We start from the raw sequence: 27,803 nt of genomic DNA on the forward strand, positions 1-27,803 counted from the left end.
TCTGGAAAAAAAAAAAAAGGACAGTTATGCACATATGCACATATAGGTGTAGAGAAAAAACACTGAGAGGCTGCCAACTGTTTTTTCTTGGGAAGGATCCTGAAATTTTGGCTTTCCTTTTCTATTGTCCTGATATTATGATAAATTTCATGTTCATGAAATCCAAAAGTCAAGGAAACACTGAACTGTAGTCTTGCTCTTCCATCCAATGTTTATTGAACCATCTGCTCTGTGCAGTCACTGCTATAGGCGTCGAGGGTTCAGCAGTGAAAAGACCAGCAGGCAGGCCTTGTATAGTTTAGCAGGGAAGGTCTACATCCCTGAAACGATAACTCAATAGCTTATTGCAGGTGATGAACGTGTAAGGAAGAGGACAAGGTGACAGATATACTGCCTAGTTGGAAGCTGAGGCCCAGGAAAGGTCAAGGAATAGCCTTGGGGAGCATAGACCGCGCGGTCACCTGCGCGATGGCGCTCTAGGTCCGCGGGCCTCGTAGGTGGGGGAGCGGAGGCGGGACCGTGTTCCCGGCGTTCTCTTGCCCCGCCCGCCCCGCCGCGCCGCCAGAAGGCAGAGCGGAGAAGGGGTGGCACGTGAACGGGGCGGGGCGGAGCAGAACGCGCGCGCCTGAGGCTGAGTTTCCGGTCGGAGGCCTTTGCCCAGCGCCCCGCGTCCCTGAGGGGCGGCGGCGCTGGCGGCGGCGGAGGCAGCGGGGGGATCCGGAAGTCAACACCATGTCGAGTCTGCACAAGAGCCGGTAAGGGGCCATTGGGGCAGACCATCCAGGCCGCTCCTGGCCGGGTTGCCCCTTCTGACCTGCGGAGGGGGCGCGCGGATGCGGCCATGAACCGAGACACCCCCCGCCCTGCCCCTGGCAGAAGGTTTTGGGCGCCTACTTTACAACCTCTTTGCTGTGGGCCTGAGGGGGGCACGGAACGTGGACACCTCTCCTGCCCCTCGGTGTCGCCCCTTTTCTCTCTTTCTGTCTCTTCCTCGCCCTGGATCCCTTCCCCTGGTGTCTTCCTCTTCCAGGGCCTCGATGCCCGATCTCACCCCCACCTCCCGTCCTTTTTTCCCTTGTTAACCCTTTGCCCCAGTACCCTAGTCTGTCCAGATGCTCCCCGTCCCACGTGTCCTTTTCTTACTAGAAATGCTAGAAAACCTGGATTCTCCAGTTTGTTCTCTTCTCAGGCCAAATCCTGCAGCGTTGGCTAATTTTGCTCACTTCAGTTTTCCTCCAGGACTTGTTTTTTTTTAAATATAATTTTATTTACTTTTTGTACATCAGGTTCTTATGAGTTATCTGTTTTATATATTAGTGTATATATGTCAATCCCAATCACCCAATTCATCCCCCTCCCCCCACTTTCCCCCCCACCCCGTGGTGCAGGACTTGTTTTTTAAACCTTTTGTCCTTGCCTGCGGGCAGGCCCAGAGGTCTTCTAATGGTTATACATTTGAGCTTGGAATGCTGATTACACAGGTCCTTGTCTACAGATCAAATTACTCCTGATTCCTAGGGTTTTTTGAGTTCAGATAGCAGCAGTGTGTTGGGCCTGGCCAGCAGGAAGTGCCGTATAAATGCCAGCTCACTAAATATTAGAATGTGTCTGATTTCGTGGTGCTCATTTGAGAACCTCTAGACAAGAATATCTGTACGTTTCTGGGCTTAGAGGAAAAAGTGATCTCTAGTTCTCCAAAGCTGCCTTTGGCCAGGTTTTGCTTGAGCTTTGCACATCTGTATGTCCCGAAGGGGAGGGAGGAACAGGTTGGAGACTGGTGGTGTAAGGGAGCTGTGGGCTTTAGGAGTGGTCGCTAAGCCTGTCATCTTGGGGTTTGGTTGTCCTCCATTTGCCTCCCCCTCCCTCCTTCTAGGATTGCAGATTTCCAGGATGTCCTGAAGGAGCCCACGATTGCCTTGGAAAAGCTTCAGGAACTCAGTTTTAGCGGTAAGAGGCAACTCTCCGTTTTCAGGGTTTTCCTAGAGCAGCGTTGTGACTAAGATGGAGGGGAGGGTGCCCAAGGCCACACCGGGCCGGGTCTGGGGGCCAGCCTGCCTTTTGGGGCCATCTCCAGCTTCTGTGGAGCTGAACAACCAGTGACTACCCTGAGCTTGGAGGGGGTTCCTGGAGCAGTGGCGGCCACAATTAGCATGCCTGTAGGCCTTAGACAGGGTGCTTATGGGCCTATAAATGATGCTCATTGCTTCCTGAGAGTAACTGGAGGGCAGAGGGGAGACTTCGTGAGCAGAGGTCAGGTCTTTCCTCATTCCTCAGCAAGCTTCCTGTCTTGTAGAATTTGGTTAGCTACAGAGTGGTTCCTGGTTCTATCCCTGGCTTAGGATCAAAGCCAACTCAGGCAACAGTGAACTTTGGTTAATGGTAAGATTCCAGCCTTGAGACACTCACTTTAAGGAGCTGAACCCCAGCAGCTTTTGACTTTGCCCTCCGTGGCCTGTTAACTTCTCAACACAGAGGCTTTTGCTTGTCTTTAAAAATACCCGAAGGTGTTCTGGGTAGCTTCTTGTGACTGCTCTGCCCTTGTAACTTTGTCAGCAAGTAATGCTTGAGTTGCCTTCTTCATCCCCATGCAGATTCTGAGGTGGGTAGCTCCTGTTCACTGTACTGGGGAGACGGTAGCAACAGCTGCTTTAGCGAGGTTCATGACAGTATTTCAGGAGAAGTTTGTTTTTCTGTTCAGGAGTGATATTTAGGCCCTGAAGATCTTTTTTTTTATTATTTTTTTAAATATCTTTATTGGAGTATAATTGCTTTACAGTGGTGTGTTAGTTTCTGCGTTATAACATGGCCCTGAAGATCTTGAGGGGTTTTGGCATCTGTGCTGAGCTGAAGAATCTGCCAGGCCCCAGGGGATGCAGCCTGCTGAGTTGGGCTCTAGAGTCAGACAGACCTGTGTGTGAGTCCTTGATTTCTCTATCTTTACAGATGCGTTTCTTTATCTGTAAGATGGGGACAATAATGCTGATCTTCCCTACTTACTAGGGCTGTAATGAGGATTAAGTGAAATAATGTCCGTGAAGCCCAAAACACTTAGCATTCATAGCTTTGTTTATATTCCACAGATACTTATGGACTACCTGTTGTGGGCCATGCCCTGGGCTAGGTACTGGGACTGTAAGACAAATTTGGTCCTCGTCTTTCTGGGGCTTACCCAGTAGTAGGGGTTAAAGATGTTAAATAAATATACAAATTACATTATACGATCCCATTTGTGGTGGATGTTGTGAAGGAGAAGCGATGGAGTTATTACTGTTTATGTCAAGGGACCTGACTTTGTTTGGGAAGAGATGGTGGTTGGTAAAGGCTGCTCTGAGGAAGAAATATCAAGGGTGAGAAGGTGTTATCCTCAAAAGAACATTCCAGACGGGCCATGGAGAGAGAGTACACACAGGATTAGCATCTAGTCTAGTGATCTTTCTGGCAGAAAACCATCCTTGAAGAAGTACTTCTTGCCCACTCCATTCCCTGCCGACTGGCTCCAAGGTGGAGGACTGGGGGGTTCTGGGACTCTGCGGGGGCGTGACCTTTGCCTGCTATGTCCACAGGCATCCCCTGTGAGGGCGGACTGCGGTGCCTCTGCTGGAAGGTGGGTGTGCCTGGGTTGGAGCTTCTGCTCTTCTGAGAGTCCCTGGGTTCCTGCATGGGCTGCCCCCACCCCTGGCCCCTTCTTCCTGTTCTCTGTCTTTCCTTGCTTGTCCCAGGAAGCTCTTCTGGGAAGTTCTGTGTTTTCTGTTTCTCTTGGCGTCCCCTCCAGGATCCCCTTGGGGATGGAACACTTTGTAATGCCAGCGAAGCCCTCTGCTTCCTGGTCCAGACAGCTCAGTGGTAGTGATGCTTATTGGGACAAAAAAAGGCTGCGCTTCGCCTAAAGCCTTTCGCTGAGGTGGGAGCAGAACCCCGGTTTCCTGGTTTCCAACACCTTTGAGCACAGAGTTTTATTATCGTTTGGAAGGGTCTGTGTGAGGAAATGCAGTAAAAAGGGCTGGTTCAAGATGAAGGTGGGGGAAGCCAGTGGGGAGAAAAGGGGAGGCTGCCCCCAGCCCATGCCTGTGTTCCTGGGTTTTATTTAGCCCATCTTGCTGTCTCCGGGGTTTCTCAGACATTTTCTTTGAGGCCTCTCAGCCTCCATCTACTTCCAGGGTTGGGCTGGGGGGGTCGCCAGAGCTTTGCTCTTCTCTCTCTCTGCAGATTCTCTTGAACTACCTCCCCTTGGAGAGAGCGTCTTGGACCTCCATCCTGGCCAAGCAGAGGTGAGACGCTGACAAAGGCGGGTGATGGGAGGCCCTTTGTATCAGACAGAGCAGGTGGTGTGAGCCCGGCCCACTTCCTGTTGCTGCTGCTGCGCTCCGGGCTCCCTGGGTGAGACCTTTGGGGATCATCCCTCTCTCCTCTTCTCTCCTACAGGGAGCTGTATTCTCAGTTCCTGAGGGAAATGATCATCCAGCCTGGCATCGCCAAGGCCAACATGGGTGTATCCAGGGAGGATGTGACCTTTGAGGACCATGTGAGTAGGGGTCCGCAGTGGGGACCGAGGCTGCAGAGTGGGGAGAGGTGTGGGCTTTGGAATGGACTAGGTCCCTCATGCCAGAGGCCAGGTGCAGCTGCTCTTGGTCCCCTCTGGCCCTCCCAGTACCTCATTTCTGCATTTAGCTCCTCAGCCCCTGAAGGCTGTTGTCTCTCCCTGTTCTCCGCAGGCTCTGGGCCCAGTCGGGACTGTAAGCAATGACTGGGATCACAGGAGCGTGTGTGTGCAGCGCTGAGCCAGGTCCTCCACGTGCATTGTCTCCTTTCCTCCTCAGTCCCCTTCCTCGAGGAAGGTTCTGTGATATTATAGTTGAAGGGAGTCAGAGCAGGGCCGGCGGGAGGATAAACTGCCTTTGTGTGGCCTGGAGGAAGCCTCGTTCCAGCCACAAATACCGAGCTCCTCCCTGGTGCTTTGCAGTCGGGAAGTGGAGATGGATTGGACCCAGGCCGATCCTCCAAGGACTGGAATTGGCAACTCAAAGTAGTAATGAGTTAGATTCGAAGAGACCTAATGATACAATATTCATTCATTCAGCAGGCAAGCGTTTAGTGAGCACCTGTTACATGCAGCATTCTAGAGCTACAGACAGGAAAGACAGAGTCCTTGCTGCGCAGGGAAGTACTCAGAGCGGACTACGGGGCTCGGCTGCCGGTTGTGGAGTGTGATCGTGCTTCGGGAGGCTGCACGAGGCCTGTGCTGCCCCCCAGCTAGCTCACAGGCTGTCTCAGCAACAGCTGCGTCTCTGCTGGGAATGCTGGTTCGGAGGCACTGCTCAGGCCCCCAGACTGGTATCTGTCCCTGGGCTTCTAGCCGGCCGAGGACAGAGCAGCTCATTTTCCCTGACAGCCACTCAACCCTAACCCCGACAGCCGATGGAACACGTACTTCAAGGACAACGAGGTGCTGCTGCAGATCGACAAAGATGTCCGGTGAGCAGGACGCTGGGTGCTGGGAGCCGGCCCCTGGGGCTTCTGTGGGATTTCCAGTTCTTCTGCCCTGTCCCTTCCCAGCCCAGGCCCGCAGGGGCGTGTTTGAGGAACTGCTGGTGAGTTGTCCTGGTAGCTGCGTCCAGGCCCTAGTGGTAGCAGGCCTGGGGTGGGGCTGGCGGTGCGGTGAGTGCCCTGAGTGCCCAGCTCTCCTCTCTCCCTGCCTTAGTTTCAGTTGTAGCCCTGGCGTCTGTGGATTCATCTCTTCCTTCCTTCAGCAAATATTGAGGCCCCGCTACATGGCAGGCTCAATGGCAGGCTGGGCGTTGAACGCGGAATAGACAGACATGGCCCCTCTCCTTAAGGAACCTAGAAGCTGGCAGGGAGGACGGGAAGACGGATGTTCAACAAAACAGATCCGTGTCACTAAAGTTTGTGGAGAATGCTCTGAAGGCAGAGTTCAGGGTGCTTCAGGGCACCCTGAGGTCGGGAAGCCTCGCCTGAGGCGGCAGCTGAGATGGGAGGAGCGGGCGCCTTGGGGCAGGAGGGAGGGGAGGGGAGGGCCCTGTGGTGCTGGGCAAGGAGCTGCTGTGGGAGGCCCTGCGAGCCTGCAGAGCTTGGCTGTCTGAGGAGCAGTGCGAAGGCCCGTGTGCCTGCGGCCACACTGGAGGCAAGCGGGGGTCGGACCATCACTCCATCCCAGGGATGTGGGGCAGGCGCGCAGAGGTTTTAAGCACAGGAGCGACAGGGTCAGAAGTGTGTTTTTTTTAAACTGTGAGCTACGCTGTGTGCATGTGCATGCCGTTCCTCCTGGTAGAGAAGTGTGGAGACGCTGGCTGTGCTGTCCTGTTGGGTGGGCGAGTCTGGCAGCGGGTGACTCTTCCACAGGGCTGGGTGAGGAGCCGGCAGGCCTGTCTGCAGTGGACCCAGTGCTCAGAGCTTGGGTTCTGAGTCTGCCCGCCTGCTTTCAGTTCTGCCTTCGCCGTTTGTGTTTGCAGCCCCTCGCCACCTGGGGCTGCTCCTCTCCTGTGCGCATTGTGCCCGCAGTGGGACCCCAACCCTGGGCTGCTCAGCCAGGGGGCAGAACAGGCTCTTGCCTCCTTCCTTCTCAGTCTGGAGCCTCTGCTCACCAGGTGTTTAATAGCCCCATTTAAGTCAGGAACCACATCTTGAACCCAGTTCTGGGGAAACAGGTCCTTACCCTGGTAGTGATTGTAGCACGTTGTTCAGTGTTTATAGAGGGCAAGTTTGCAGTGTGCTCTGTATAAGATCTTTGGAAAATGTGCGTGTACTGCAGTACATATATTTTAAAAACTTGATCACGATCTAGAGCCTGTCTCCCAACTTGCTTTTTTCTCTTGCTCTGTCTTGAGCATCTCCTATGTCAGCTGTGTAACATTCTGTTGTATAACGTGTAACTTAACGAAACCTCTTTTACCATTTTAAGCCACAATGCAGTTGATACGTTTGTACATATGAGATATTGTTGACATGGAAAGACGTTTGTTTTAAGAGAAGAGTTAAGACCCTAAGGACACTTAAAAATACATATGCGTGTGTGTGTGTCTATTTGCAAATACACGTAAGATATATGGGTATGTATACATATACCATGACTGTATTGCTTTTGAAATAAAATGTTATTAATTAAAAAACACACACACACATACAAGAGGCTTTGGGGATGCTGGGGCATCTGGCAGCAGGGTGCTGGTGGGATGCCTAAAAATTCCACGCTGAGTAACAGTCCTCTCCTGTTCCGTCTTGACAGAAGGCTGTGCCCAGACATATCCTTCTTCCAGAGGGCCACCGAGTACCCCTGCCTCCTCATCCTGGATCCGCAGAATGAGTTCGAGACCCTTCGTAAGCGGGTGGAACAGACGACACTGAAATCCCAGACGGTGGCCCGGAACCGGAGCGGGGTCACAAATGTGAGAGGCAACCTGGAAGCCCCAGGGACGCCCCGTGATGGCCTTTTCCTTCCTGCTTCTCTTGGACTTGTGGCCACGGGCCATCAGAGCCCTGACCATCTGCCCCGAGAGTTACCCAAAGCAGCCTTGGTCCTGCCCGGTCCCCCTCCAGGCTCTCTCTGAAAGTCAGGCATCAAAGGCTGGTGTAATGGGTGTGGGGGAGGGCCCTGCTGTGCAGTGAAGGAGCCACACTTCTGGTCTGTGGTGTAGACGGCGCTTGGAAAAGTAACTACCAGTGTGATGAGAAGGTGCGGTGGGAACAGTGATGGGGGGAGCCGACCTGGTCTGGGCATCAGGGAAGACTTCCCTGAGGAAGTGACATTTAAGCTGAGGCTCCAAGGATGAAGAGGAAAGAGACTTCCAGGTGGAGAGGATGGCATGTGTGGACGTCCTCAGGCCGGAGAGAGCTGGGTGTGTTCAAGGAAGGGAGTCCAGCATGAGGTGGGGCAGGGCGGGGTCGGGGGGTGGGTTGGGGGGGGAGGGCTGCTGGAGGATGCTGGAGAGATGAGTGGTGGTGAGGCCAGCGGGGCCTTTATCCTGGGGGCTGGGGACTCCTGCACCATTCTAAGAGCAGGGATGTGATTTAAGTCTGCCTTTATACAAGATTTGACTGGCGGGGGCAGGAATGGAGGTGGAGAGGCTGCCTGGGAGGCAGCTGAGGCGTCCAGGCAACGGGGGGTGGGGGTGGGGGTGGGGGCTGGGGTGGAGTGGGGAGGGGCGTGAGAGACCTAGGAGAAAAGAACGGTAGGTCTTGTGCTGGCCGGGTGATGCTGAGTGCTTGAACCTCGGTCTTCTAGCAAGTTCCTGTGGTTCTGAGAAGCTGCTTGTAGCTAAACAAATATGTTGTCTTGTTCCTCAATTCACACCTACTGCTTTGGCACCTGGAGCTTTGACTTGTTCCTCACAGTTTTTCGCTGTCTTCCAACAATGGAAAAATCCTCTGTAACCTCCAACAAGCTAAGCTCGTTTCCCCCAAGTGGAGTGACCGGTCAGGGCTTTGTGTTTCCAGGAGAGCAGCCGTTTTCCACCACAGGGGTGACGGGGCCATTCTGGCTGATCCCCGGGTTCCACGTGCTCACGACAGCTGGGTGTGTCAGGAGGTGCCACGTGCTTGGCTAAGTGGCCCCGTGGCCGGGTTGGTGGCCCTGCTGCTTGGCTGCTGTTCTAGCTGCCTGGCTAGATGGGGACCCGGCTTCTGTCATGCATTTTACTACAGTAATTGGTGGCTGAGAACTGATTTTAGGTTTGGACCTGGTCCTGGTGATAGAGAACCGGAGCGCAAGCTCCATTGCTAAACCTCTGGACCAGTGGCTGGGCAGTTTTGAGTTTAAGCGGACTGTTTGATCCTGGGCAACTAACACCAGCTCACCTTCCTGGGCCTCCGCCTCTTCTGTAAACTGGGTGTGATCATTTCCGCCCTGTCTGGCTTTTGAATTGCCCAGAGGGTGAAATGAGGTCATGGCTGTGCAGATTCTTGGAAAGCAGTGGGCACTCTCTGAGGCCTGGGCCTCGGGTTCTAGAGTGAGCTGGTCTGGGCTCACTTTAGTGCGAGACGTCTGAAGAGTGGCCTAACATTTCTGAGCCTCAGTTTCCTCATCTTGAAAATGATGTTGTGAGAGTATTCTAGGCCGTTCAGGGCATTAAACAGGAAGGCTTGTGGAGCTCTGGGTAAACATTAGTGATGTGTGTGTCTGTGTGTGTGCACACGTACACGCATATGTATATGTGTATACACGTGTATATATAGTGGGAAAGGGAGTTTCCTGTTCCCAGGACCCTGGGCTTCCCGGACAGCTTCATACTCTGTCCCTGTGTGGGCGTGCCTGTGGCTCTCATACAGTTAACCCCAGGCACCTGAACCTTTACGAAGCTCCCAGGGGATCCTGATGTTGGGGACCTCGGCTCTATTGCATGAGTTTTCAGCAGGGATCATCTCTTCATTCATCTCCCAACTTTTTCTTATGAAAATTTTGAAACATTCAGAAAAGTTGAAGGAAGAGTACAATGCACACCTATATACTTTCCACCTAAATTCAACAGTTGTTGACCTTTGGCCATGTTTGTGTGTGTGTCATATATAGACAGACGTCCTGACCCTTTACCTCCAAATACTTCAGCAGGCATCCCGTGAGAATGAGGACATCCTCCTTACCATTGTCTCATCTACGGAGATTAACCATAATCCGTAATAAGACCTCACATCCAGTCCAGGATCGGGTGTCCGCAGTCGTACTAAGAATATTTTGGTGGTTTTAAATCCAGACCAGCACCTCTTCAGTGTTTATGCATTGCATTAGGATGTTACGTTTCTTTAGTCTCTTCATCTGGAGCACGCCTCCACTCCCCCTTCCTCAACATTTGACTTTTTTGAAGAGTCTTAACCAGTTGTCTGTTTTTGATATATTTTTATATTTTTTTAAAGTTTTTTTTTAATTGAAGTATAACTTACAATAAATGCACAAATCTTAGGTATACAACTAGATGGACTTTTTCTTATGTATACACCCGTGTAACTGCCAACCAGATCAAGACACGGAGCGTTCCCATCATCCAGAAGGTTCCCTCATGCCCCTTCCTAGTCAGTACGCCTTCCCTCAGAGGTAAGCACCATCTGACCTGTATCACCATAAATGAGATTGCAGCCCAGCTGGCTGGTAGAGTGTCGCACATTCTGGATTTGTCCGCTTGTTCCCGGTGGTGTTGGACGCGTTCCTCTGTGCCCTGGGTTGCCCATGAGATGGAAGTTAGGTTTCGGCTCGTGGGTGAACATATCCGGTGAGAACATACTGTCGGTAGTGCCACCCACCTTAACGGGCTGCTTCTCTTCTCCCCCAGATGAGTTCCCCGCACAAGAATGCGGCGCCCTCATCCGTGAACGAGTATCAGGTGCTGCCCAACGGCTGTGAGGCCCACTGGGAGGTGGTGGAGCGGATTCTGTTCATCTACGCCAAGCTCAACCCTGGCATCGCTTACGTGCAGGGCATGAATGAGATCGTGGGGCCCCTGTACTACACGTTTGCCACCGACCCCAACAGCGAGTGGAAGGGTAGATAAACGGGCTCCAGGCTAATGGGCTTTATCGTATCTAGCTGTGCAGTTCACTTCCCTCTTTTGGGCCTTCATTTTCTGTCGGATAAGCGGGTTGGCCTGGATCATCTCAGATCTTTTCTGGCTTGAACTTTCTAGAATGTTAGATGTTTACTGACCTCTTGCTATCTGTAACTGAATTTCTGGTAGAGGAGATGAGCTGTATATACAGGAAGCTGAACGATAGAAAAGATTTAAGTAAGTCACGATATGAAAAAATGTCAGCAGAAGAGTATGTAATCAGTCGCTGAGCTGGTGTACAGCATTGTCAGGTGTGAGAAGAAAGAAGTGATGTCCTTAGTCGGGGGTGGAGAGTGGCCACGGACAGAGGAGGGGCGCAGCCTGACCAAGGTGGGGTGACTTGGTGAGGCTCAGAGGGGAGGGGGGTCTCGCGTAGCTGAGCGGTGGGGTGGGACACGGGAGGGTGCCAGTTCTCTCACGGCTGCCCTCACCCTGCCTGTCTCTCCCAGAGCACGCTGAGGCGGACACCTTTTTCTGCTTCACCAACCTCATGGCTGAGATCCGGGACAACTTCATCAAGAGCCTTGACGACTCACAGTGTGGCATCACCTACAAGATGGAAAAGGTGTACTCCACCCTGAAGGATAAGGACATGGAGCTCTACCTGAAACTGGTGAGGACCCCCAGCGCCACACGGGCCAGGGCAGACAGAAAGGGGCAGAGGACGGCAGGCTCCTGAGCAGCCCAGGCCCAGGGTGAGGACTGGCTGGAGCCTGGGGCTTGGACGTGGCTGCTGCCGCCAGGGAGTGCTGAGCCGGGTGCCGAGGCGGGGCCGGGGGACCTGGGCAGCAGGTGGTGGGAGCCTAGCGGGCTGGGGGTGGGGGGGGTGGATGCGGTGCCCCGTGTGCCAGGCGCGGTGCAGGGCCTTTACTGTGTGCTGTTAGTCCTCTAAGAAAGGAAGTATGAACTTCATTTTTAAAAATTAGTGGAGTGGCATTCCATGTTTATTTCAGGAAACAGTTCACTAAAAAGGACATTTACTTATAAACAAAACAAGTTTCATGAACAAGAAGATATATATATATATATATATAAACATATCTTTTTAAGCAAATACGGAATCACATCTTGCTGTTTTGTAACACGCTTTTTCGGTCAATAGTATTCGCTGTGGCTGACCAGAGGGCTCGTCTCCATTGGGAATAATTGCCTTGCAGGGCTGCCGTATGGAGTAAATAAGTGAGATATTTACCACGTTAAGCACAAGGCCAGACACGTAATGAGTGCCCAATGGTGGTTTCTCTGTCCATAAATCCAAAGTTATAATCTGTGTAGTGTATTTATTAATCTAAGGAGCTGATATAAAAGTTTGGGTATCTGGCTTCTCTCAGAAAAACATCAGACGATCTGACAGCGTTGGCTGGCAGCAAGCAGGAGCTGCCCTTGCACTGAGCGAGGCTCCCTAGGCAGCTCCGTGCCATCCCCGCCCCAGCGTGCCTGGCGCTTACGCCTGGCCTGCTGCTTATATGAATTCACGTCTAATAGGTTGCATGGTGTTCCGTGGCAACCAGCCAACACGGATTCTTGCACCCACCCTGCACCTCTGTCTCCCCAGCAAGAGCAGAATATCAAGCCCCAGTTCTTCGCCTTCCGCTGGCTGACGCTGCTGCTGTCCCAGGAGTTCTTGCTGCCTGATGTCATCCGGATCTGGGACTCCCTGTTTGCCGACAACAGCCGCTTTGATTTCCTCCTTCTGGTCTGCTGCGCCATGCTCATGTGAGTGTGGCCGCGAGCAGGGGGCGGGCAGGGCCTGCTCTTGAGAGGCTGGTGAGAGCTTCTGGGATTCTCAGGCGAGCATCAAACCAAACTTGCTGCGGGTGCGGTGGGGCGGCAGGAGCGGGAAGGGGCCCGGCGGGCCTGCACTCGGAGTGGCCCAGGGGCCCAGCGCTTTTGTTGCTTGTTTTTCTTAGACTGATCCGCGAGCACTTGCTGGAAGGGGACTTTACGGTAAACATGCGGCTCCTGCAGGTAATGGAGTTTGGAGGGGCAGGCTCAGTCTTCAGCCATGAGACAGACACTTAGCAGGCGGCCGCCCCATGCCAGCTGCTGTGATAGGCTGCGTCAGGATCAGGAGAGGGTAGCAGGGCTTAAAGAGTCCAGACCCTGAGGCAGGTCTGTGTTTGGATCTGGGTTAAATCTGGCTTTGCCACTGACCTTGAGTGTGGTGTGGGCTTGAGTGAATGACTTGGCTTCTCTGAACCAAGCTGGTTCAGAGAAGCCAAGTCATTCACTCAAGGCTGCGACTTATTACCCAGTATGTGGTTATAATGCCCGTTGGTAATCATGCTCAGACCGGGGGAAGGAAAGCGTGGGCCTTAGTGGTTAAGAACATGGGCTTGAGAGTCAGACGATTTGGGGTTCACATCTTTGTTCTCCCGTGCTAGTCATGTGACCTAAGCTAAGTGGCAACCTCTCTAGGCCATAATTTCTTTGCCAACGCCTGGCCTGGGGTTGGTTTTCAATAACTTCATTGACTAGATCTGTAAAACGGGCAGATTCACAGTAAGCCCTCATTGGGCTGTTGAGGTGACCCAGTGAGCTAGTACATGGACAGTGTCCGGCCCTGTTCCAGGCTCATTGTCAGTGGAGGTCAGGGTTCGATGGCAGGAGTGGGGAGAGGTGAAGCAGGTGGTCCTTGTCCTAGGGAAGGGGCTGTGAGACCTTTTGGGTGGTGACTAGTTGGGTTGGTTAAGTTAACTGCTGCAGTGGGTGTAGTATAGCTCCATGCAAGGTTTGGGCAGACTGGGCCTATCCTGTGCTCCCTATCCCTTAGGCCTGGGGTCCAGCGTGATGACAGGTCTACTGGAGAGGGCTGGGGGCAGCAGAGGTGGTGAAGGGTGAGCTGAATTCTCAAGCATACTGTTGGCCTTTCCCCTGCCCAGGATTACCCCATCACAGACGTCTGCCAGATCCTACAGAAAGCCAAGGAACTCCAAGACTCCCAGTAGCCTGGCAGCAAGAGGCCCAGGTTTGGGAGAGAAGCCACCGCCGACCCCTGTGCCCTGGCTTCTGGGACGTGCAGGAGGCCGTGGGGTCCCAGCCAGCGGGGCCGCTGCAGGATCAGCCCGCTCCAGGCCTCTCACCCTGGTCGCTCCCACCGGGGGCCGGCTGGGCCCTGCTCTTCCCAGCCACCGAGCCCTGGCTCCTCCCCCCACTCCACCCCTTCAACCCTGGACCCTTGACCCAGGCTGCTGAGCAGGGCAGGAGTTTGTGAGGTGGTGTCCTGGGGCTGGGGCAGATGCGGGCCCTGCGGGCAGGCAGGGGCCCCTCCCTGCCTCTGCTCTGCTTCTCTCTTCCTGCTCTGTCTTCTGGGCGCTGGTCAGGGAGGTGCTTTTGGCAAATGAGCCAGAAACCACTTCTGGAGGTTGGTGCTTGGCTTCTCCACAGGGAAGGTGACACCGTGAAGGAGCTAAGAGGCTGCCAGGCCCAGGTCTCACCCTCTGTCTCTTTCCCACAGAGTGTTTTTGTGTGTGCGTGTGTGTGTGTGTGTGTGTGTGTGTGTGTGTGTGTGTGTGTTTCTCTTTCGTCTGTGTGTGTTTTCATGTGTATGGAGGGAGGTGACTCCTTCTTGGTCTTTGCTTCTTGTCTGTCTCTGCCTCCGTCTCCCTCTCTCTCCTTCCACCTCTTTCACTGAGGGTGTGTGGCTCTCACTCTGTCCGCCCCTCTCTCCGTTGGCTCGCTCTCTCCCCTCTCTTTGGGTTGCCTTATCCCCAGCCTCTCCCCCACCCTCCTCGCTATGCCCAAGAACCCTGGAGACAGAATGAAGAGTCTGGCTGAGCCAGGCTCCTGGAGGTCAGCCTTGACCTTCGCAGCCTGTTCCCATTTCCCAGGTCTAGGCTCCCAGGGCCCCCAGTCCACAGTGCCTCACTCGAGGGCCCTGAACCCTTGCCCCACCGCAGGATTCTTGGAAACCCAGAGTTGCTGAGAATTAATAGCCCATGAAGCTTTGAGCCTTACCCACCTGCCCAGGGAGGGAGGGGGGAGGAGAGGGAGAGCTGGGTCTTCCAGAGTTTCCCCCAAAGGTCCTTCTCTCCCGAAAGAAAAAGGACATTAAGGTTGGGATCCAGGTGCTTCTAAGGTGTAGTCGTTCCCATGGCTTCCAGGTGCCGGCCCAGGGCAAGCGAGTCCCATAAAGGGCAGTGGGATCAAAGGGAGTCTCTCTGGGCCAGGTGTGGCCAAGCTCAAAGGCCTGGGTCCTGTCAGGGCCAGGAGAGCCATGTGTCCCTCAGGCAGGGGAGCTGAAGGAGGTGCAGGCCCTTCTCCGGTCACCTGCCGGGCTGCTTCCAGAATGTGGGGCCCATGCCTACTGAGTAGGAGCAGCCGGCTCCTCCCAGGCTGGGCTGTGGGACTAGTGGGCCTATTCCGACCAAGGCCCTCCCTCCTTTTGTGAGGAGGCAGCTGGTTTGCATCTGGAAGGCTGGGTAACGTAGCACGTAGCACGGGTCCTCTTCATCTCCCCAGACTGGCCAGCAGGGACCCTCCGGCCCCCCAGAAACTTCCTTAGCCTGACAGCCAGGACTTGTGGCTATGGGCCAGGGACAGTTTTCCCAAGGAGGCGCCTTTCCAGGCTGTCCATTGGATGCTTCTAGGACTCCATGCACTTGCCTTTTTCCTCCTCCTCTCCCAGCACAGTATTTGGGAGATTTTTACTATTTATTCAGACTCCTGGTTATTTATTGCAGATTGGCAAGTGCTTGATTTGGGGATGAAGGGTAGGACTCCAATGGTGGAAACCAGCTGGAGTCATGGTCTTCCTGACCTTCCAAGGTCAGTCAACATCCTCTCCGCCTGCCTCTGGGACCTTCCTGGTTTTCCAGCAGGTCCTGCCTGGGAGGGCCCTGAGCTCTGTAATAGAACTGGGTCTAAGGGAGACAAGAGAGTTGGTATCCTTGCCGGCCTCCAAGACACCGGCATGGGGTAGAAACGCTGCTTCCCAGCAGCCTGGCTCACCCTCTTCCCAGAACTTGTCAGCTGGTGGTTCAGTCACAACTTGATCCCTTCACAGCCTGTCGCTTGGGCCACAGCCTGGGTCCCAGCAGACACTGCCCAGGACACCTGATGCATTGCCTCTTACCTGTCCCTCTACCTTCCCTCCTGGGACCATACTAGAATCACTGCGTCTCATTTGCCTCAGTGGCAGACCTGGGTCCAGTGCCCTCTCCTTGACCTTGTGATGAAGGTCAAAAGAGCACAGGAACCATGTCCAGGTTAGACTGAGCTCGCCAATGGGAGGACCTGCCCTTCTCCCTCCCCAGACTCTCAAGGGAGGTCCCCAGAGAGCTAGAGACCCCGAGGCTTCCTGCTTGGGAAGCTGCCCCCAGGACTTTGGACGCCTAGAGAATGGGCTGTATGAATTCAGCAGGTCTCATTCCAAGGGTCAGAATGTTAGTCTGCTTTTGTTTTTTCATCTGTTTCGTTCTTTGAATCAGTGCTGTTGATGACAAGTTGTCTTTAATAAATCATGTGTTCTTTGCAGTGGGCATTGGTTCTGTGAGGGGCTGAAACCTTCAGGACCTCTGAGCAGGAAAAATGAGCAAAGATGGAGTCAGGAAGCTCTTAGAATGGTCAAAGGAAAAGGTTAGGAAATTGTTGGAAGAGCCTATTCAACTCTTTAACAACTGCAATTTGCAGTTGTAGGGAGGAGAGAGTGTGCACTGGGGCAGAAGGTATTATTACATTATGATTTCATAGCAAGTTATTTTTTAGATTGAGAAAATTTTGAAATTCAACAAGTCGTTCACAGCCCACAATCTGGAGAAAATCACCGATAACATGTTGGTCTTCTCTTCGTTGATGTAATTACTATTATATAATTTTCATTTTCTTGATACGGAGTTTTGTGTATTGTCTCTCCCTTCACGTTAGGTGGTGAGCAAGTTGCTGTATGATTTAAAAATATTTTTATGGGCTTCCCTGGTGGCGCAGTGGTTGAGAGTCCGCCTGCCGATGCAGAGGACGTGTGTTCGTGCCCCGGTCCGGGAGAATTCCACGTGCCTCGGAGCGGCTGGGCCCGTGAGCCATGGCTGCTGGGCCTGTGCGTCCGGAACCTGTGCTCCGCAGCGGGAGAGGCCGCAACAGTGAGAGGCCCGCATACCGAAAAAAATATATCTATTTTTTTTATGGTCTAGATACTATTCTAATGTGCTAAAAATGTCCGGAACCAGTGCCTATTTCCGAATATTTTGCTTATTCCCCGGCCTCTATTATAAGTAATACGGTGGGGAATCCTTGCATTCCTGATTTATTTCCCCAGCTCAGTCCTCTAAGTGATTTAGAAGGTATGAACCTTTATAAAGCTTTTTTTTTTTTTGTCCGCTGGGGGCTTGCGGCATCTTAGTTGGCGGAGCGGGAGGATCCCTCGGTGGAGACCAAGGCGACCTGGCGGGGCGGAGCCGGTTCTGGGGGCAGCCAATCACAAACCGCGACGGCGATGCCACGACCTCTCAGCGCCCAGTCTTAACAAGGGCAAAGGAAGGACCCCTGGAAGTCCAGTTGGGCCGGTGGTGACGCCTGGAAGGGCCCCGGGAGGTCCAGTTGGGCCGGTCCTGACGCCTACTGTTGGCTTGCTGAGTATAATATTAATACTTTGGAGCGCTCGGGAGTGGAAGGGACCCGCGTTCCGCTGTCTTACTCCTCCACTTGGCGCTATCCTCGCGGTGGGCCCCGCAGGCCTGTGCGGCCCCTTTCAGAGACTCCCGGGTCGGACGCGTGAGGTCGAGGCTTTCTTTCGTCTCCGCGGACCGCTCTCCATCCGCGCTCCGGCCACAATCCATGGCCAAGCAGTTGCTTCGGGGCGGCTTGACCCTGGCGCTGGGTGCAGGGCTGGGTGCAGCCGCCGAGGGCTGGCGGCGACGGGCGGCGCCGGGGCTGCTGAGCCGGCTGCCCGTGCTGCCTGTGGCGGCGGCGGCCGGGCTTCCCGCCGTGCCCGGGGCTCCGACGGGCGGCAGCCCCGGCGAGCTGGCGAAGTACGGGCTGCCCGGGGTGGCGCAGCTCAAGAGCCGTGAGTCGTACATGCTGTGTTATGACCCGCGCACCCGCTGCGCGCTCTGGGTGGTCGAGCAGCTGCGGCCTGAGAATCTCCGCGGCGACGGCGACCGCCGCTCCTGCGACTTCCACGAGGACGACTCGGTGCATGCGTATCACCGCGCCACCAACGCCGACTACGGGGGCAGCGGCTTCGACCGCGGCCATCTCGCCGCCGCCGGCAACCACCGCTGGAGCCAGAAGGCCATGAACGACACCTTCTACCTGAGCAACATCGCGCCCCAGGTATCGCCTGCGACCCCTGCCCCGGCGGCGGAAGGCGAGGCCACCGCTCGCCTCTGAGCCTCGATTTGCTCCTCTGCAGATAGGAAAGCTACCGAGTGCGCGCCTTACGCCAGGCGCCTGGCTAAACACACCGCGCGCCGCAGGCGGAAGGGACGGAGCGGTGGGGCGCTGAGCACCCACTCTGCACTCTGATCTTAACCGAGGGCCCCCGGGCGCCTCCCTGATCTTCAGTTTCCTTGTCTGTAAAATGGGGATAAAACTGTTATTCACCTACCTCGTGCAGAGGCGCTGAGGAACTGAGGACACCATGCACGTAAAAGTACTGAGCACACTTTCTGGCCCATGACGAGCATTCAGTAAATACCGGCTATAATGAGGGAAGTGATTCTCGGAGAGACAAAGTGACTGGCGCAGTGTCACAGTGGGAGGAGACCCAGGCAGCCTGCCTAGAGAACCCTGAGCTTTCAGCCATTGTCCTACCCTGCCTTCCTTCCAGGAGTAAAAGGAAAGATAGCTGCATGCAGTGGCCGTTAGTAGCAGTCGCTGTGCGCCTGGACTAGCCGCCCTACCTCTAGCCCTGTTCCCACCAGGGCCTGACACCCACGTGGAGACGGATGTCAGGCTCTGAGTGAGGCTTGTGAGGTCCTAGCCTCTCTGACCTGACTGTGCTCACCCAGGAGCACAGTCCCCTACCCATCTGACTAGACGCCGTGCTGAGGACTGGAGAGCTCAAGTGGTGGAGTCAGGAGCAGATTCCTGACCTTCCCCGCTGAGCTCTGCATGCGGTTCAGACTAGGAAAAGGAAAGGAGAGATGGTTGGGAGAGCTGGTCTTCCCATGAGCCCCTGGGGGCAGTGGGCAGGCCTGTTTCTATCTGGGAGGTTTCCTCCGTTCCTTCATATGGCTCTTTGGAGCTGAGAAACAGCTCTGAGACCTGGGATGCTAGTTCTCCCGCTCTAGCTGGACGAAAGTAGCACCTCCTTGAGCTCTATCCGGGCCCCACCCATGTGACTGTGTAGGCTAAGTGACTCTCCTTCCATGAACCCATTTCCTCCACCTGCTTGTTCCCACCCCCCACCCACGCTGGAACTTTCTGGCACCATGCCAGTGCCAGCCCCTCAGGGCCTGGGGCAGCCCTCTAACTGCAAGTGTTCCAGCCAGTCTCACTGAAGGCCACTTCTCCTGCCAGGTGCCCCACCTCAACCAGAATGCCTGGAACAACCTGGAACGGTACAGCCGCAGCCTGACCCGCACCTACCAAAATGTCTATGTCTGCACGGGGCCTCTCTTCCTGCCCAGGTAAAGCTAGAGCTGGGGGGCCTGGGCACACCAGCACCTCCCAGTCATCCCGTCCAGGCTCCCCCCAGGCTCTGTGTCAACACCGCCAGGTCCCCACTCATCTGGTTTCTTGGCAAATCTGTCCATTCCCTGTCTCGGGATCCCCAGTTCTACTCCAGAGACCTTTGGGGTACCCACCTAGACATCTCCTCTGCCCGTGGGCACCAGGCCCTGAGTCTGCCCTGTTCCTCTCTCCTGTGTCATCTCTTTTCACATCCACCTGACTCTGTGTTCTGCGCGGGTAGAAACCCTTGCACTAGGCTCTCGCCTTCGGTCTCCCCTACTTGGAGCAGCCTTCCCCTATGCTTCCCCTGGAGCCAGGTTTGAACTCCATCTCTCTGACCCTGAGCCTTTACTCTTGTCCCTCTGCAGCCCGGCCTCCCAGGTAGAAGGGACTGAGCTCTTCGGAGCTTCCTTGGTGATTTTCTAGCCTGCTGAGCACTGGGATGAGTGAGGCTAGAGGTTGTGGCCACACAGCTGGCTCTGCCTGGGCTGGAATCCAGGCCCTGTCACCTCATTTCTTGGTGCAGTGGGCAAATGAACTCAACATCCTCTCCTGTAAAATGGGGATAATACCCATTAGCTACCACATGGTTGTTTAAGGCACAAAGCGGGATGGTGGATGTCACCGTAGTAAGGGCTCAGCACAGGCCTGCTGAGGCGCTGGCTGGGACACTGATGTACTTTGATTAGCAAGTGCCTCCTCTGGCCTGCTGAAATGGAGCGGACACCGTGGAGGCTTAGCCTGAAGTCACCCATCCGGTGCTCCGGGCACCTGCTCTGCCCTAGGCCCTGTGCTGGTGCTGGGAATTCCGCTGCCACAGCCCTGCCCATTTGGTGCCCACCCTCCACAGGGAGAGACAGACAGTAATCGAGGGTCCACACGGATGAATGTGAATGAAGGCCTGATTCTTTCTGCAGCGTTTATTGCCACCACCCACTCTACCTGACCCAGTGTTGGACATGAAGAAAACAGGGGAAGAGTGACTCTCTACCCTGCAGGGAGCTCCCAGCCTCCTGGGGGAGCCAAGCAGGGCAAAGAAGCCTCACGCTGAGGGGTGGTCCTGCAGGTTGACACAAGCTGGAGGTCGGGTCAGGGAAGGCTCCCTGGAGTAGGTGGCCTTGGGTCTGACCAAGTCCCCCAGGAGCCCTAAAAGGCCATGTGTGCCTGGGTCTGCCCACAGGACCGAGGCTGATGGGAAGTCCTATGTGAAGTACCAGGTAATTGGCAAGAACCACGTGGCAGTGCCCACCCACTTCTTCAAAGTGTTGATCCTGGAGGCAGCAGACGGGCAGATCGAACTCCGCTCCTATGTGATGCCCAACGCGCCTGTGGATGAGGCGGTCCCGCTGGAGCGCTTCCTGGTGCCCATCGAGAGCATTGAGCGGGCCTCAGGGCTGCTCTTTGTGCCAAATATCCTGGCACGGACAGGCAGCCTTAAGGCCATCACTGCAGGCAGCAAGTAAGGGCAGCCCCAGCCAGACTGTGGGGTCGGGGGGACTGGGTCGAATTAAAGGTGTTCATTTTTGGAGACAAGTCTTTGGTGTGTCTGTCCCAGGTGAGCCGTGGGAACCTCTGGCTTCACCACTGTTTCTGTGCCGTCTTGGGCCCGACAGAACCTTCAGCTGGGCCGGGCACCCGCGTGGGTGAGGCCAGGCTGCAGGGCAGCCAGGGAGATGAGGATGGCTTCCTGGAAGAGAAGCACAGCAACAGGCTGGGGCCTGGGAAGCTAGCAGGTGCCCCACTGCCCAGGACCCAGCCCCTTGGGGTATGCTGCCCTCAGCAGGGCCTGGGGTAGGGGGGTTATGAAGCACAGGCCCAGCTTCATCCTGCAAATCTGTCACTGGCCAGGAAAGGGCCTCACCTCTCTGCTTCTAGGTATCCTCCTCTGTAAAATGGGGATGATCGTAATAGCTGCCTCCCAGGATCGGGGAGCGGGAGGGGCAGGTGACGGGCAGGGAGGGCCCTCTGTGTAGCTGTCGGAAGGGTGGGAGCAGGGATTCCTGCTTGGGAGGCTGTGGCTGGCAAGCGTGCGACACCTGGCCCTGGCAGGGCTCTCAGGGACAGGTAGACTGAGGCTGTCCACCTGTTTGGTCACCACCCTTTGAGACCAGTGGAAGCAATGGCACCTTCCCCCAGGAAGTGCCCACAGGTACAGCGTTCTGTGCTGCCCTCAGAAGTGGCTGCCCAGGTGGAAAGCTCTCAGAGCTGGTCGCATCCTGTCCCCCATGGGACAGAGGTGCCAGAGAGGAGGGCTGCCCTGCCCACCAGGGTCAGACACGGGGAAGTGGAACACGGAGCGTATAGCTAAGGGAACAGGCCTAGAGCAGGGATGGGTGGGGTCTCCTGGGTCAGCCAGGTGCTCCTGGAGCAGCTGGATGGGCACGAGCACCCAGGATTCCCAACTCCCAGCCCACTCTCAACTTGTCCCTGCTGCAGTTCTGCTGTGGTGAGAGCTAAAGGGGGCGAGGAGGCCTAGAGGAGGCTGGCTCAGGGCAGCCCTGGGCGGGGTGGGGGACGGGAAGAGGGTTGCAACGCCCCCCTTTGGACGGACCCCAAGGCTCCAGCCCCTGCTGGTGGTGAGCAGGCTGGGCCTGGAGGTCGGGGAGGCGGGCGGGCTCACCTCGGTGCGGATGGTGCGGCTGCCCTGCTTGGGGCAGGTGTTGACGTACCGATCGAAGAGGACACTGGGCTCAGCCACCTCCAGGTTGGGGTCAGCATCCACTCCAGCTTCCAGCCCTTGGAGGCCCCCAAACACCACGAGAGCGTGCCTGGCGCCCACAGGAGGGGGTCACTGAGTGCAGCCCCCAGGGCTCTCAGCCCCCCATATGCGCAGGGGCCCGGTCCGTACAACTCTGCCCCCACCAGTCCCGTCCCCTGCTGCGTTCCTCCTCCCCTGGCTGGACCCACCTGAAGTTGGGAAGCTGGACGGAGGCCACGTCTGAGCCTCGCTCTGATGTCCCAATGGTCAGGTCATAGCCGTCCTGGAAGGGGGCCTCAGCAAACACAGCACCTGCGGGGGAGGCCAGCTCACTGGGGGCTCTGTACCCCACAGGCCACTGCCACTTGGCTGCGCGTACGTGTTGGGGGGCGTGGTTTAGGTAAGAGAGCCACAGCCAGGCCCCTCACTCTTGCTGGGAAGTCAGCGATGGAACAGGCAGAGACCGTGCGTGTACCAGCTTGGGGAGACAAAGCAGAGGGTGGGGAGGAAGGAGCTCCAAAAGCAAGTAGTGGACCTCTGACTCATCTGGCCCTTTTGCCCCCATTCCCGACCCCATGGCAGACATTATTAAAGATGCTTTTCCTCAGAAGTCCTTAAAAGCATTCCAGGCAGTGCACTCAAGGAGACCAAGGCCCAGAGAAGGAAAGGCACTTGCCCAAGTCACACGGCAAGTGAGTAGGGTTAGGACCCCGGCCTGACTTCTGGGTCAAGCAAGGCTCTCTGTGGCCTCCCAGAGAGAGAGGACGGATATTCACAGGAGGAAGCTCTGTCCTTACTGAGGCAGGAGGCCAGGCGGACCGTGTAGCCCCAGTAGAGACCAGCTTTGGTGCGAGGGTCCTGTGACGACACGACTTTTCCACGGTAGGTCTTGCTTTCTGGAGGGGAAGCAGACAGGCTGTGAAGACGGGGCGAGGGGACAAGGAAGTGGCTCCGAGCCCGCAGGCGGGCCAGGCTGGGGATGCTTTAGGGTACCTGGGAGCTGCTGCTGGTTCAGCCGCACCGTCACCCGGAGTCCAGGCTCCAAGTGCTTGTCAATCTTCACCTCCTGGGAAGAAGCCAGAAGAAACTGGTGCTGTCCCCCGCAGGAGAGCGGGGGTCGCTGCTCTCCCAGACACAGGGGCACCTCAGGGGTCCAGGTCACCCTTCGAGCCCCGCTCCCCGGCACCTGGGCCAGACCTGCTCACAGAGACTAACTATTCTTTTATTATTAATTAATTAATTTTGGCTGCATTGGGTCTTCGTTGCTGTGCACGGGCTTTCTCTAGTTGCAGTGAGCCGGGGCTACTCTTCGTTGCGGTGCACGGGCTTCTCATTGCAGTGGCTTCTCTGGTTGCGGAGCACGGGCTCTAGGTGCACGGGCTTCAGAAGTTGTGGCTCTCGGGGGTCTAGAGCTCAGGCTCAGTAGTTGTGGCGCATGGGCTTAGTTGCTCCGTGGCATGTGGGATCTCCCCGGAGCAGGGCTCGAACCCGTGTCCCCTGCATTGGCAGGTGGATTCTGAACCACTGCGCCACCAGGGAAGTCCAAGAGACCATTCTTGCAAAACGACTACTGCAAGACACTGGTCCAGGCCTGGCACAGAGTAGGAAGTATTTCATGAGTAGATTAAATCCCAGTTTCTTACATTTTGGTGGCTATGCCACTTACTAGCTATAGCAGTTTGAGTGGTCACTTAACCCCTCTGAGCCTTAGTGTCCTAATCGTCAAACAGAAGATGTTCCATAAATAATACCTGTTGTTACACTGCACAGGGCCTGGCATGAAGTAAATGCTGACTACATGGGAGGCTGTGAGGAAGGACACTTGATGTTTGTGTTTTGTCCCAATTTTAGTTTTTTTTTTTCCCCCCACCGCGCTGCATGGCTTGTGGAATCTCAGTTCCCTGACCAGGGATTGGACCCACGCCCTCGGCAGTGAAAGCATGGAGTCCTAATCACTGGATTATGATGGAATTCCCTTGTCCCACTTTTGAATTCAGGATGGGACACTTTCTCTTTTGCGGGTTTCACATACATTTCTCTCTTCATCTGGGTCTGGGTCATCCGGTTCTGTTTTTAGCCAGTTACCTCAGATCTGTTCTTTTTGAGGGGAGGGGATCCTCCTCTGTTTAAATGTTTCTGCCTCCTTCTCTAGGAGACTTAGGGTTAATAGGTGGCAAACGAATGCTCCGAGCCCCAGCTTGGCAGCGCTCCGGAACAGCCCCAGAGGCATCGTGAACTTGATTTTCCCGGGTTTTCTTTTGGTTTGTTTTTCGTATAAGGACTATCTTCTGTTGATTTGATTTTTCTAAAACAGTAAATTTTGCTCCTGGCTTTATCTGTTGAGCCCCATTTTAGGTACTTCTCTGGCCCAAATCTGCATCAATGGGGGACTGGCAGGCAGAGATGCCTGGGGCCAGGGCTCTCCACCCATGTGCCCTCCGTAGCCAGGGTGTGTCTGGGAAACGTGTCTCGACCCACCCTCCAATTCCTACCTTCTTCATGCCACAGTTGACAAAGGAGCCCTGGCCCGGCCGGGTGGGCCGGTCCACCACGATGCCCTCTCGGAACTCGGATTCCTCATCCTGACGCATGTGGTGAGGGCTGTCCAAGGGGTTCAGGAGCCCTGTGGTTGGGGAGCGCCAGTTAGATTCTGGGAGGTGCAGAGGCACACGGAGGGGTGGAAGGTAAGGCTGGGAGCCCTGGTTCAGGTTCCAGCTCTGCCACAGATCTGCTGCTTCTCACCAGCCACAGGCCTTGCCCTGCCTGGGCCTGCTTTCCCAACTGTCCCATGATTTCTCAGGGTCTGGGGGATGATCCAGGGGAAAGGGGGGTCAGGCCCCCACAGCCTTACCTGCAAACTGTAGATCCTGATGCTTGGGGAAGAATGCTTTTCTTAGGTACCTAGGAAAGGACGCAGATCTCAGGGAGGCCACCTCCCATCCGACCTGCACCGTGACCACCCCTCCCACATGCTCTGGCAAGTCTGTCCTTCATGCCCTTACTGGGGACACTCCAGGTACTGCAGGATCCGGGCCAGCTGCACGCATGCCTGCCCCTTCTTGCCGACTCCCCTGAATTCCCCCTCCACAGTCCTGGAGAGAGAAAGATAGGGCTCAAGCCCACCGGGTTTCCTTCAAGAGCTCCTCCCCCCAGTATGACCTCTGCAGCGCCCCTGCTTTGCAACTCGACCCGCCAGGGTTACAGTGGGGGCATTCAGACGGGATTCTCAGCCCAGGCAAGTAGGCAGGGAAAAAAGGGAAGCCCAGCCAATCATGGCAGCCCCTCCCTTCTCCCTGAGCCCCGGGGCCCGCTGGATGGCCCCTCACTTGGCATCTTGGCCCTCTTCATCAAACACCACAATCTCATCCACGCAGAAGATGGTGCAGGCTCTAGCAATCTGGCCGGCCAGGTAGGTGCGAAGCTCGGGCGACTGGGCGTTGTCCAGGATGGAGCCCGGAAGGGCCACGCTCAGGGTGTAGTGCCGCCCTGGGCAGGACAGGGGTGTTCACGGTCAGCCAGAGAGGCCAGGGCCATCCCTCCCCTCCCTTGCTCTAATCCAGGGCCCAGAGTTAGAGAATTTTCCGACTGTGAGGAGTTTTGAGCTAAGCAGCATAGATCCAACTCCCCTCTCTGGGCCTCAATCTACCCAGGAAGAAAATGGAATCAGAGGTCTCCAGGACTCCCGTAAGAAGGGCATACCGCTGGGCCAGGCAAGGGAGCTGTTAGAAGAACTGACCTATATTCACATCCTCTGCCCCCTACCACCTCAGTTCCCCAGGCGTCAAATAGGGATGATAATGAGTTAATATTTATTCTTAGTGCCTTTTATATGTGCACAGTTAACCAATAACCCTAGGAAGTAGGTATACCATGATCCCGACTGAGAGGTGGGGAACCTTCAGCCCACAGAGGTCAAATATGTGACCCAAGGTCACACAAAAGGCAGGACAGCTGGCTTCAGAGGGACCACCACACTCTCCCTCCCAGAGTTGTCCAAAGGGAGCCACAGGAGATAAAGGGCTTTCCCGGTGTCAGACAGCTGACATGCTCAGTTGCTCTCCCCACTGTCACCATCATCACTGGTAACCACTGGGCTTACAGGGTACAATATGGCCCCCTGACCCTCCAGACCTTTGGGTCTGGCCAAGGAGGAAAGATACAACTTGTTAGGGTAGATCCAAATGTACGAACACGGAAGGACATCCAGGACACAATGTGGGATGAGAAAAAACAGCTCCAGAAGTGTGTGGATAAAGCAGTCTCAACTTTTGTAAAACTGTATCTATATACCTCCCTACCTATATATAAGTGGGTGTTAACATAGCTGGAGAAACGTTAACTGCAATGTTTGCTGGGATTTTTCCTTTCTTTATTGTTTTCTGTATTGTTTGGGGAGTTTTGTTTTGAGCATGTATTATTTAATGAGAAAAAAGAGACATTCTTATTATGAAATCAAAATACTTAAATGAAAAGTGAAATTAAAGCACACAGTGATCAATAAAGAAGGAAAAAAATTAACTATCATTACAATGATGAGGTTCTAGAGGCATAAAGTGATGATATATGATGCTTACCCTCCACAGAATCGAAATCTACCTAAGTAGGAAGTTAGGACTCAGTTTTCTGGGTCCCTCCCGTTCTCTGAGCCTCATTTTCTCCATCAGGACAAGATGTCTGGACCCACTGGCCCCTAAGGGCCCTTCCAGCTATAACATTCTCTGCCCTACCGAGGACCCAGCTTGCTCACCCCGATCCTCCCTCTGGGCAGCTGCCTCCTCCTCCTGCTGTCGCTTTGCCTGTTCCTCCTGCACTCGCTGCCGCTCCAGTTTCTTCACCATCTTGAGATCCTTCCACTTCTTTTTCTCCTCTTTTTCTGGATAAGAGGACATCCCGATTGGTGGAGGGAAGAGGGACTTGGACCTGAGGAGGACTTGGAGCAGTCCAGGAGGTGATGTCCTCTCAGTAGGGGCAGCCTGGGCTCTCCAATGCTGCTGAGACAGCAGCCAAAGGAGCCTCCCAGGGCTTCTGGCCCTGTCTTCTCCATTTTGGGTACTGTGGGACCTAGAGGGGCCAAATCTGGTGGCTTTTCCCCAAGATTCAGCTGTGCACTGATGGAGCGGCCTCGGGGAGAGGTGAGCACAGATGCTCATCTCCCCATCTGAGCCCACCGCCCCGGTCCCTTACTTACTCTGTTGCTTCCATTTTCGCCACTCCACCCTCTGGCCATGTTCACCCTGGAGTAGGGGTGGGAGGAGATATAGGAGTGAGGCTGAATGGTCACACCCGAGAGGAGGTCCCACTTGCTGCTCCACAGCTGTCCCCTCTCTTTAAATGGAGGTGGTGAGGAAACGAGGGAACCCTCCCCCCGCCCCCCACGCCACACTCCTGCTGCCCAGAGAAAGCGTCAGGAGGGCAGGGACCTGTCGTACCCCCAGTGCCTGAGACCACACCTGGCACACAGTAAGCATTCAATAAATTGTTTAATGAGTTCCCCCTGGAGAGAAGAGGAAACAGGTTCAGAGGGACAGGACCTGCCCACTGTCGCCGTGGTGTCAGAAGAGATACGCCACGAAAGGGCTCGGGATTCCGAGCCGGGTCCGGTCTTCTGAATCCGGGCCCCGGGCAATGAGTTACCCAACGCAGTCCCGGCTCTGACTCGAACCCCGGCTCCCACCTCCGGTTCTCATCTGGACAGGGGTGCTTGAGGCCATGAGCATGCGGCACCTCGGGGACTCGGGCCGCGGAGCAGCGACGAGCAGGGAGCTAGAGGTGCGGCCAGGCCCTGCCACGGGCCCCCAAGCGGCTCTTTCTCTTGCCTCCACCCCGCGCCCTGCCGCGGGATCCCACATCCCTCCACCTACCGGGCCGCAGGGCCTCTTCCTCCCGCGCTCCGCCATGTTAGTCGCACACCGTCGGCCCCGCCCAGCCAATCAGACTCACCCCTTCCG

The 27,803-nt window shown here is 55.4% G+C and overlaps 3 protein-coding genes across 9 annotated transcripts; 2 read left to right on the forward strand and 1 right to left on the reverse strand.

The window, feature by feature from the left end:
- Nucleotides 1-225: 225 nt before the first annotated feature.
- TBC1D13 (TBC1 domain family member 13) lies at nt 226-16,022 on the forward strand. 4 transcript variants are annotated; one of them, XM_033858782.2, is made up of 12 exons: nt 226-755; nt 1,874-1,947; nt 3,564-3,604; nt 4,207-4,268; nt 4,423-4,522; nt 5,390-5,472; nt 7,241-7,400; nt 10,275-10,485; nt 10,997-11,160; nt 12,103-12,263; nt 12,458-12,515; nt 13,430-16,022. In XM_033858782.2, the coding sequence occupies exons 1-12, from the start codon at nt 733-735 to the stop codon at nt 13,493-13,495; spliced, it is 1,203 nt and encodes a 400-aa protein (XP_033714673.1). In that variant the 5' UTR covers nt 226-732; the 3' UTR covers nt 13,496-16,022. The 4 variants fall into 4 exon arrangements, with proteins under 4 accessions (XP_033714673.1, XP_033714674.1, XP_033714672.1 ...); XM_033858781.2 differs by lacking the exon at nt 226-755 and adding an exon at nt 812-879 and having other exon boundaries at nt 7,244-7,400; XM_033858779.2 differs by lacking the exon at nt 226-755 and adding an exon at nt 827-879.
- On the reverse strand, nt 14,025-27,803 carry SPOUT1 (SPOUT domain containing methyltransferase 1). Of its 4 annotated transcripts, none has more exons than XM_033858784.2 (13): nt 27,717-27,803; nt 27,044-27,089; nt 26,603-26,728; nt 25,182-25,341; nt 24,858-24,947; nt 24,707-24,756; nt 24,348-24,478; nt 22,849-22,921; nt 22,653-22,751; nt 22,065-22,167; nt 21,778-21,925; nt 21,019-21,130; nt 14,025-20,844 (listed from the first exon to the last, which is right to left on the reverse strand). In XM_033858784.2, exons 1-12 carry the CDS (start codon nt 27,750-27,752, stop codon nt 21,029-21,031), a joined length of 1,164 nt encoding a protein of 387 aa, XP_033714675.1. In that variant the 5' UTR covers nt 27,753-27,803; the 3' UTR covers nt 14,025-20,844; nt 21,019-21,028. The 4 variants fall into 4 exon arrangements, with proteins under 4 accessions (XP_033714675.1, XP_073662791.1, XP_073662792.1 ...); XM_073806690.1 differs by having other exon boundaries at nt 21,019-21,240; XM_073806691.1 differs by lacking the exon at nt 24,858-24,947 and having other exon boundaries at nt 21,019-21,240.
- ENDOG (endonuclease G) lies at nt 16,504-20,620 on the forward strand. The gene is made up of 3 exons (XM_033858788.2): nt 16,504-17,816; nt 19,005-19,114; nt 20,338-20,620. The coding sequence occupies exons 1-3, from the start codon at nt 17,319-17,321 to the stop codon at nt 20,618-20,620; spliced, it is 891 nt and encodes a 296-aa protein (XP_033714679.1). The 5' UTR covers nt 16,504-17,318.

The sequence above is a fragment of the Tursiops truncatus genome, chromosome 6 (genome assembly GCF_011762595.2).
Source record: "Tursiops truncatus isolate mTurTru1 chromosome 6, mTurTru1.mat.Y, whole genome shotgun sequence".
NCBI lineage: Eukaryota > Metazoa > Chordata > Mammalia > Artiodactyla > Delphinidae > Tursiops > Tursiops truncatus.

What these genes read in the sequence shown, in the direction of transcription:
- SPOUT1 (XM_073806690.1), bottom strand. Translation starts at nt 27,752, where the DNA reads ATGGCGGAGCGCGGGAGGAAGAGGCCCTGCGGCCCG. An exon ending in TCAACTGTGGCATGAAGAAG is followed by an intron (nt 22,922 to 24,347) that starts GTAGGAATTGGA and finishes GCTTCTTCCCAG; the next exon opens with GAGGTGAAGATTGACAAGCA. An exon ending in GCCGCACCATCCGCACCGAG is followed by an intron (nt 21,241 to 21,777) that starts GTGAGCCCGCCC and finishes GTGACCAAACAG; the next exon opens with GTGGACAGCCTCAGTCTACC.
- TBC1D13 (XM_033858779.2), top strand. Translation starts at nt 842, where the DNA reads ATGAACCGAGACACCCCCCGCCCTGCCCCTGGCAGAAG. An exon ending in TCAGGAACTCAGTTTTAGCG is followed by an intron (nt 1,948 to 3,563) that starts GTAAGAGGCAAC and finishes CTATGTCCACAG; the next exon opens with GCATCCCCTGTGAGGGCGGA. An exon ending in TCCATCCTGGCCAAGCAGAG is followed by an intron (nt 4,269 to 4,422) that starts GTGAGACGCTGA and finishes TCTCTCCTACAG; the next exon opens with GGAGCTGTATTCTCAGTTCC.
- ENDOG (XM_033858788.2), top strand. Translation starts at nt 17,319, where the DNA reads ATGGCCAAGCAGTTGCTTCGGGGCGGCTTGACCCTGGCGCTGGGTGCA. An exon ending in TGAGCAACATCGCGCCCCAG is followed by an intron (nt 17,817 to 19,004) that starts GTATCGCCTGCG and finishes TTCTCCTGCCAG; the next exon opens with GTGCCCCACCTCAACCAGAA. An exon ending in GGGCCTCTCTTCCTGCCCAG is followed by an intron (nt 19,115 to 20,337) that starts GTAAAGCTAGAG and finishes GTCTGCCCACAG; the next exon opens with GACCGAGGCTGATGGGAAGT.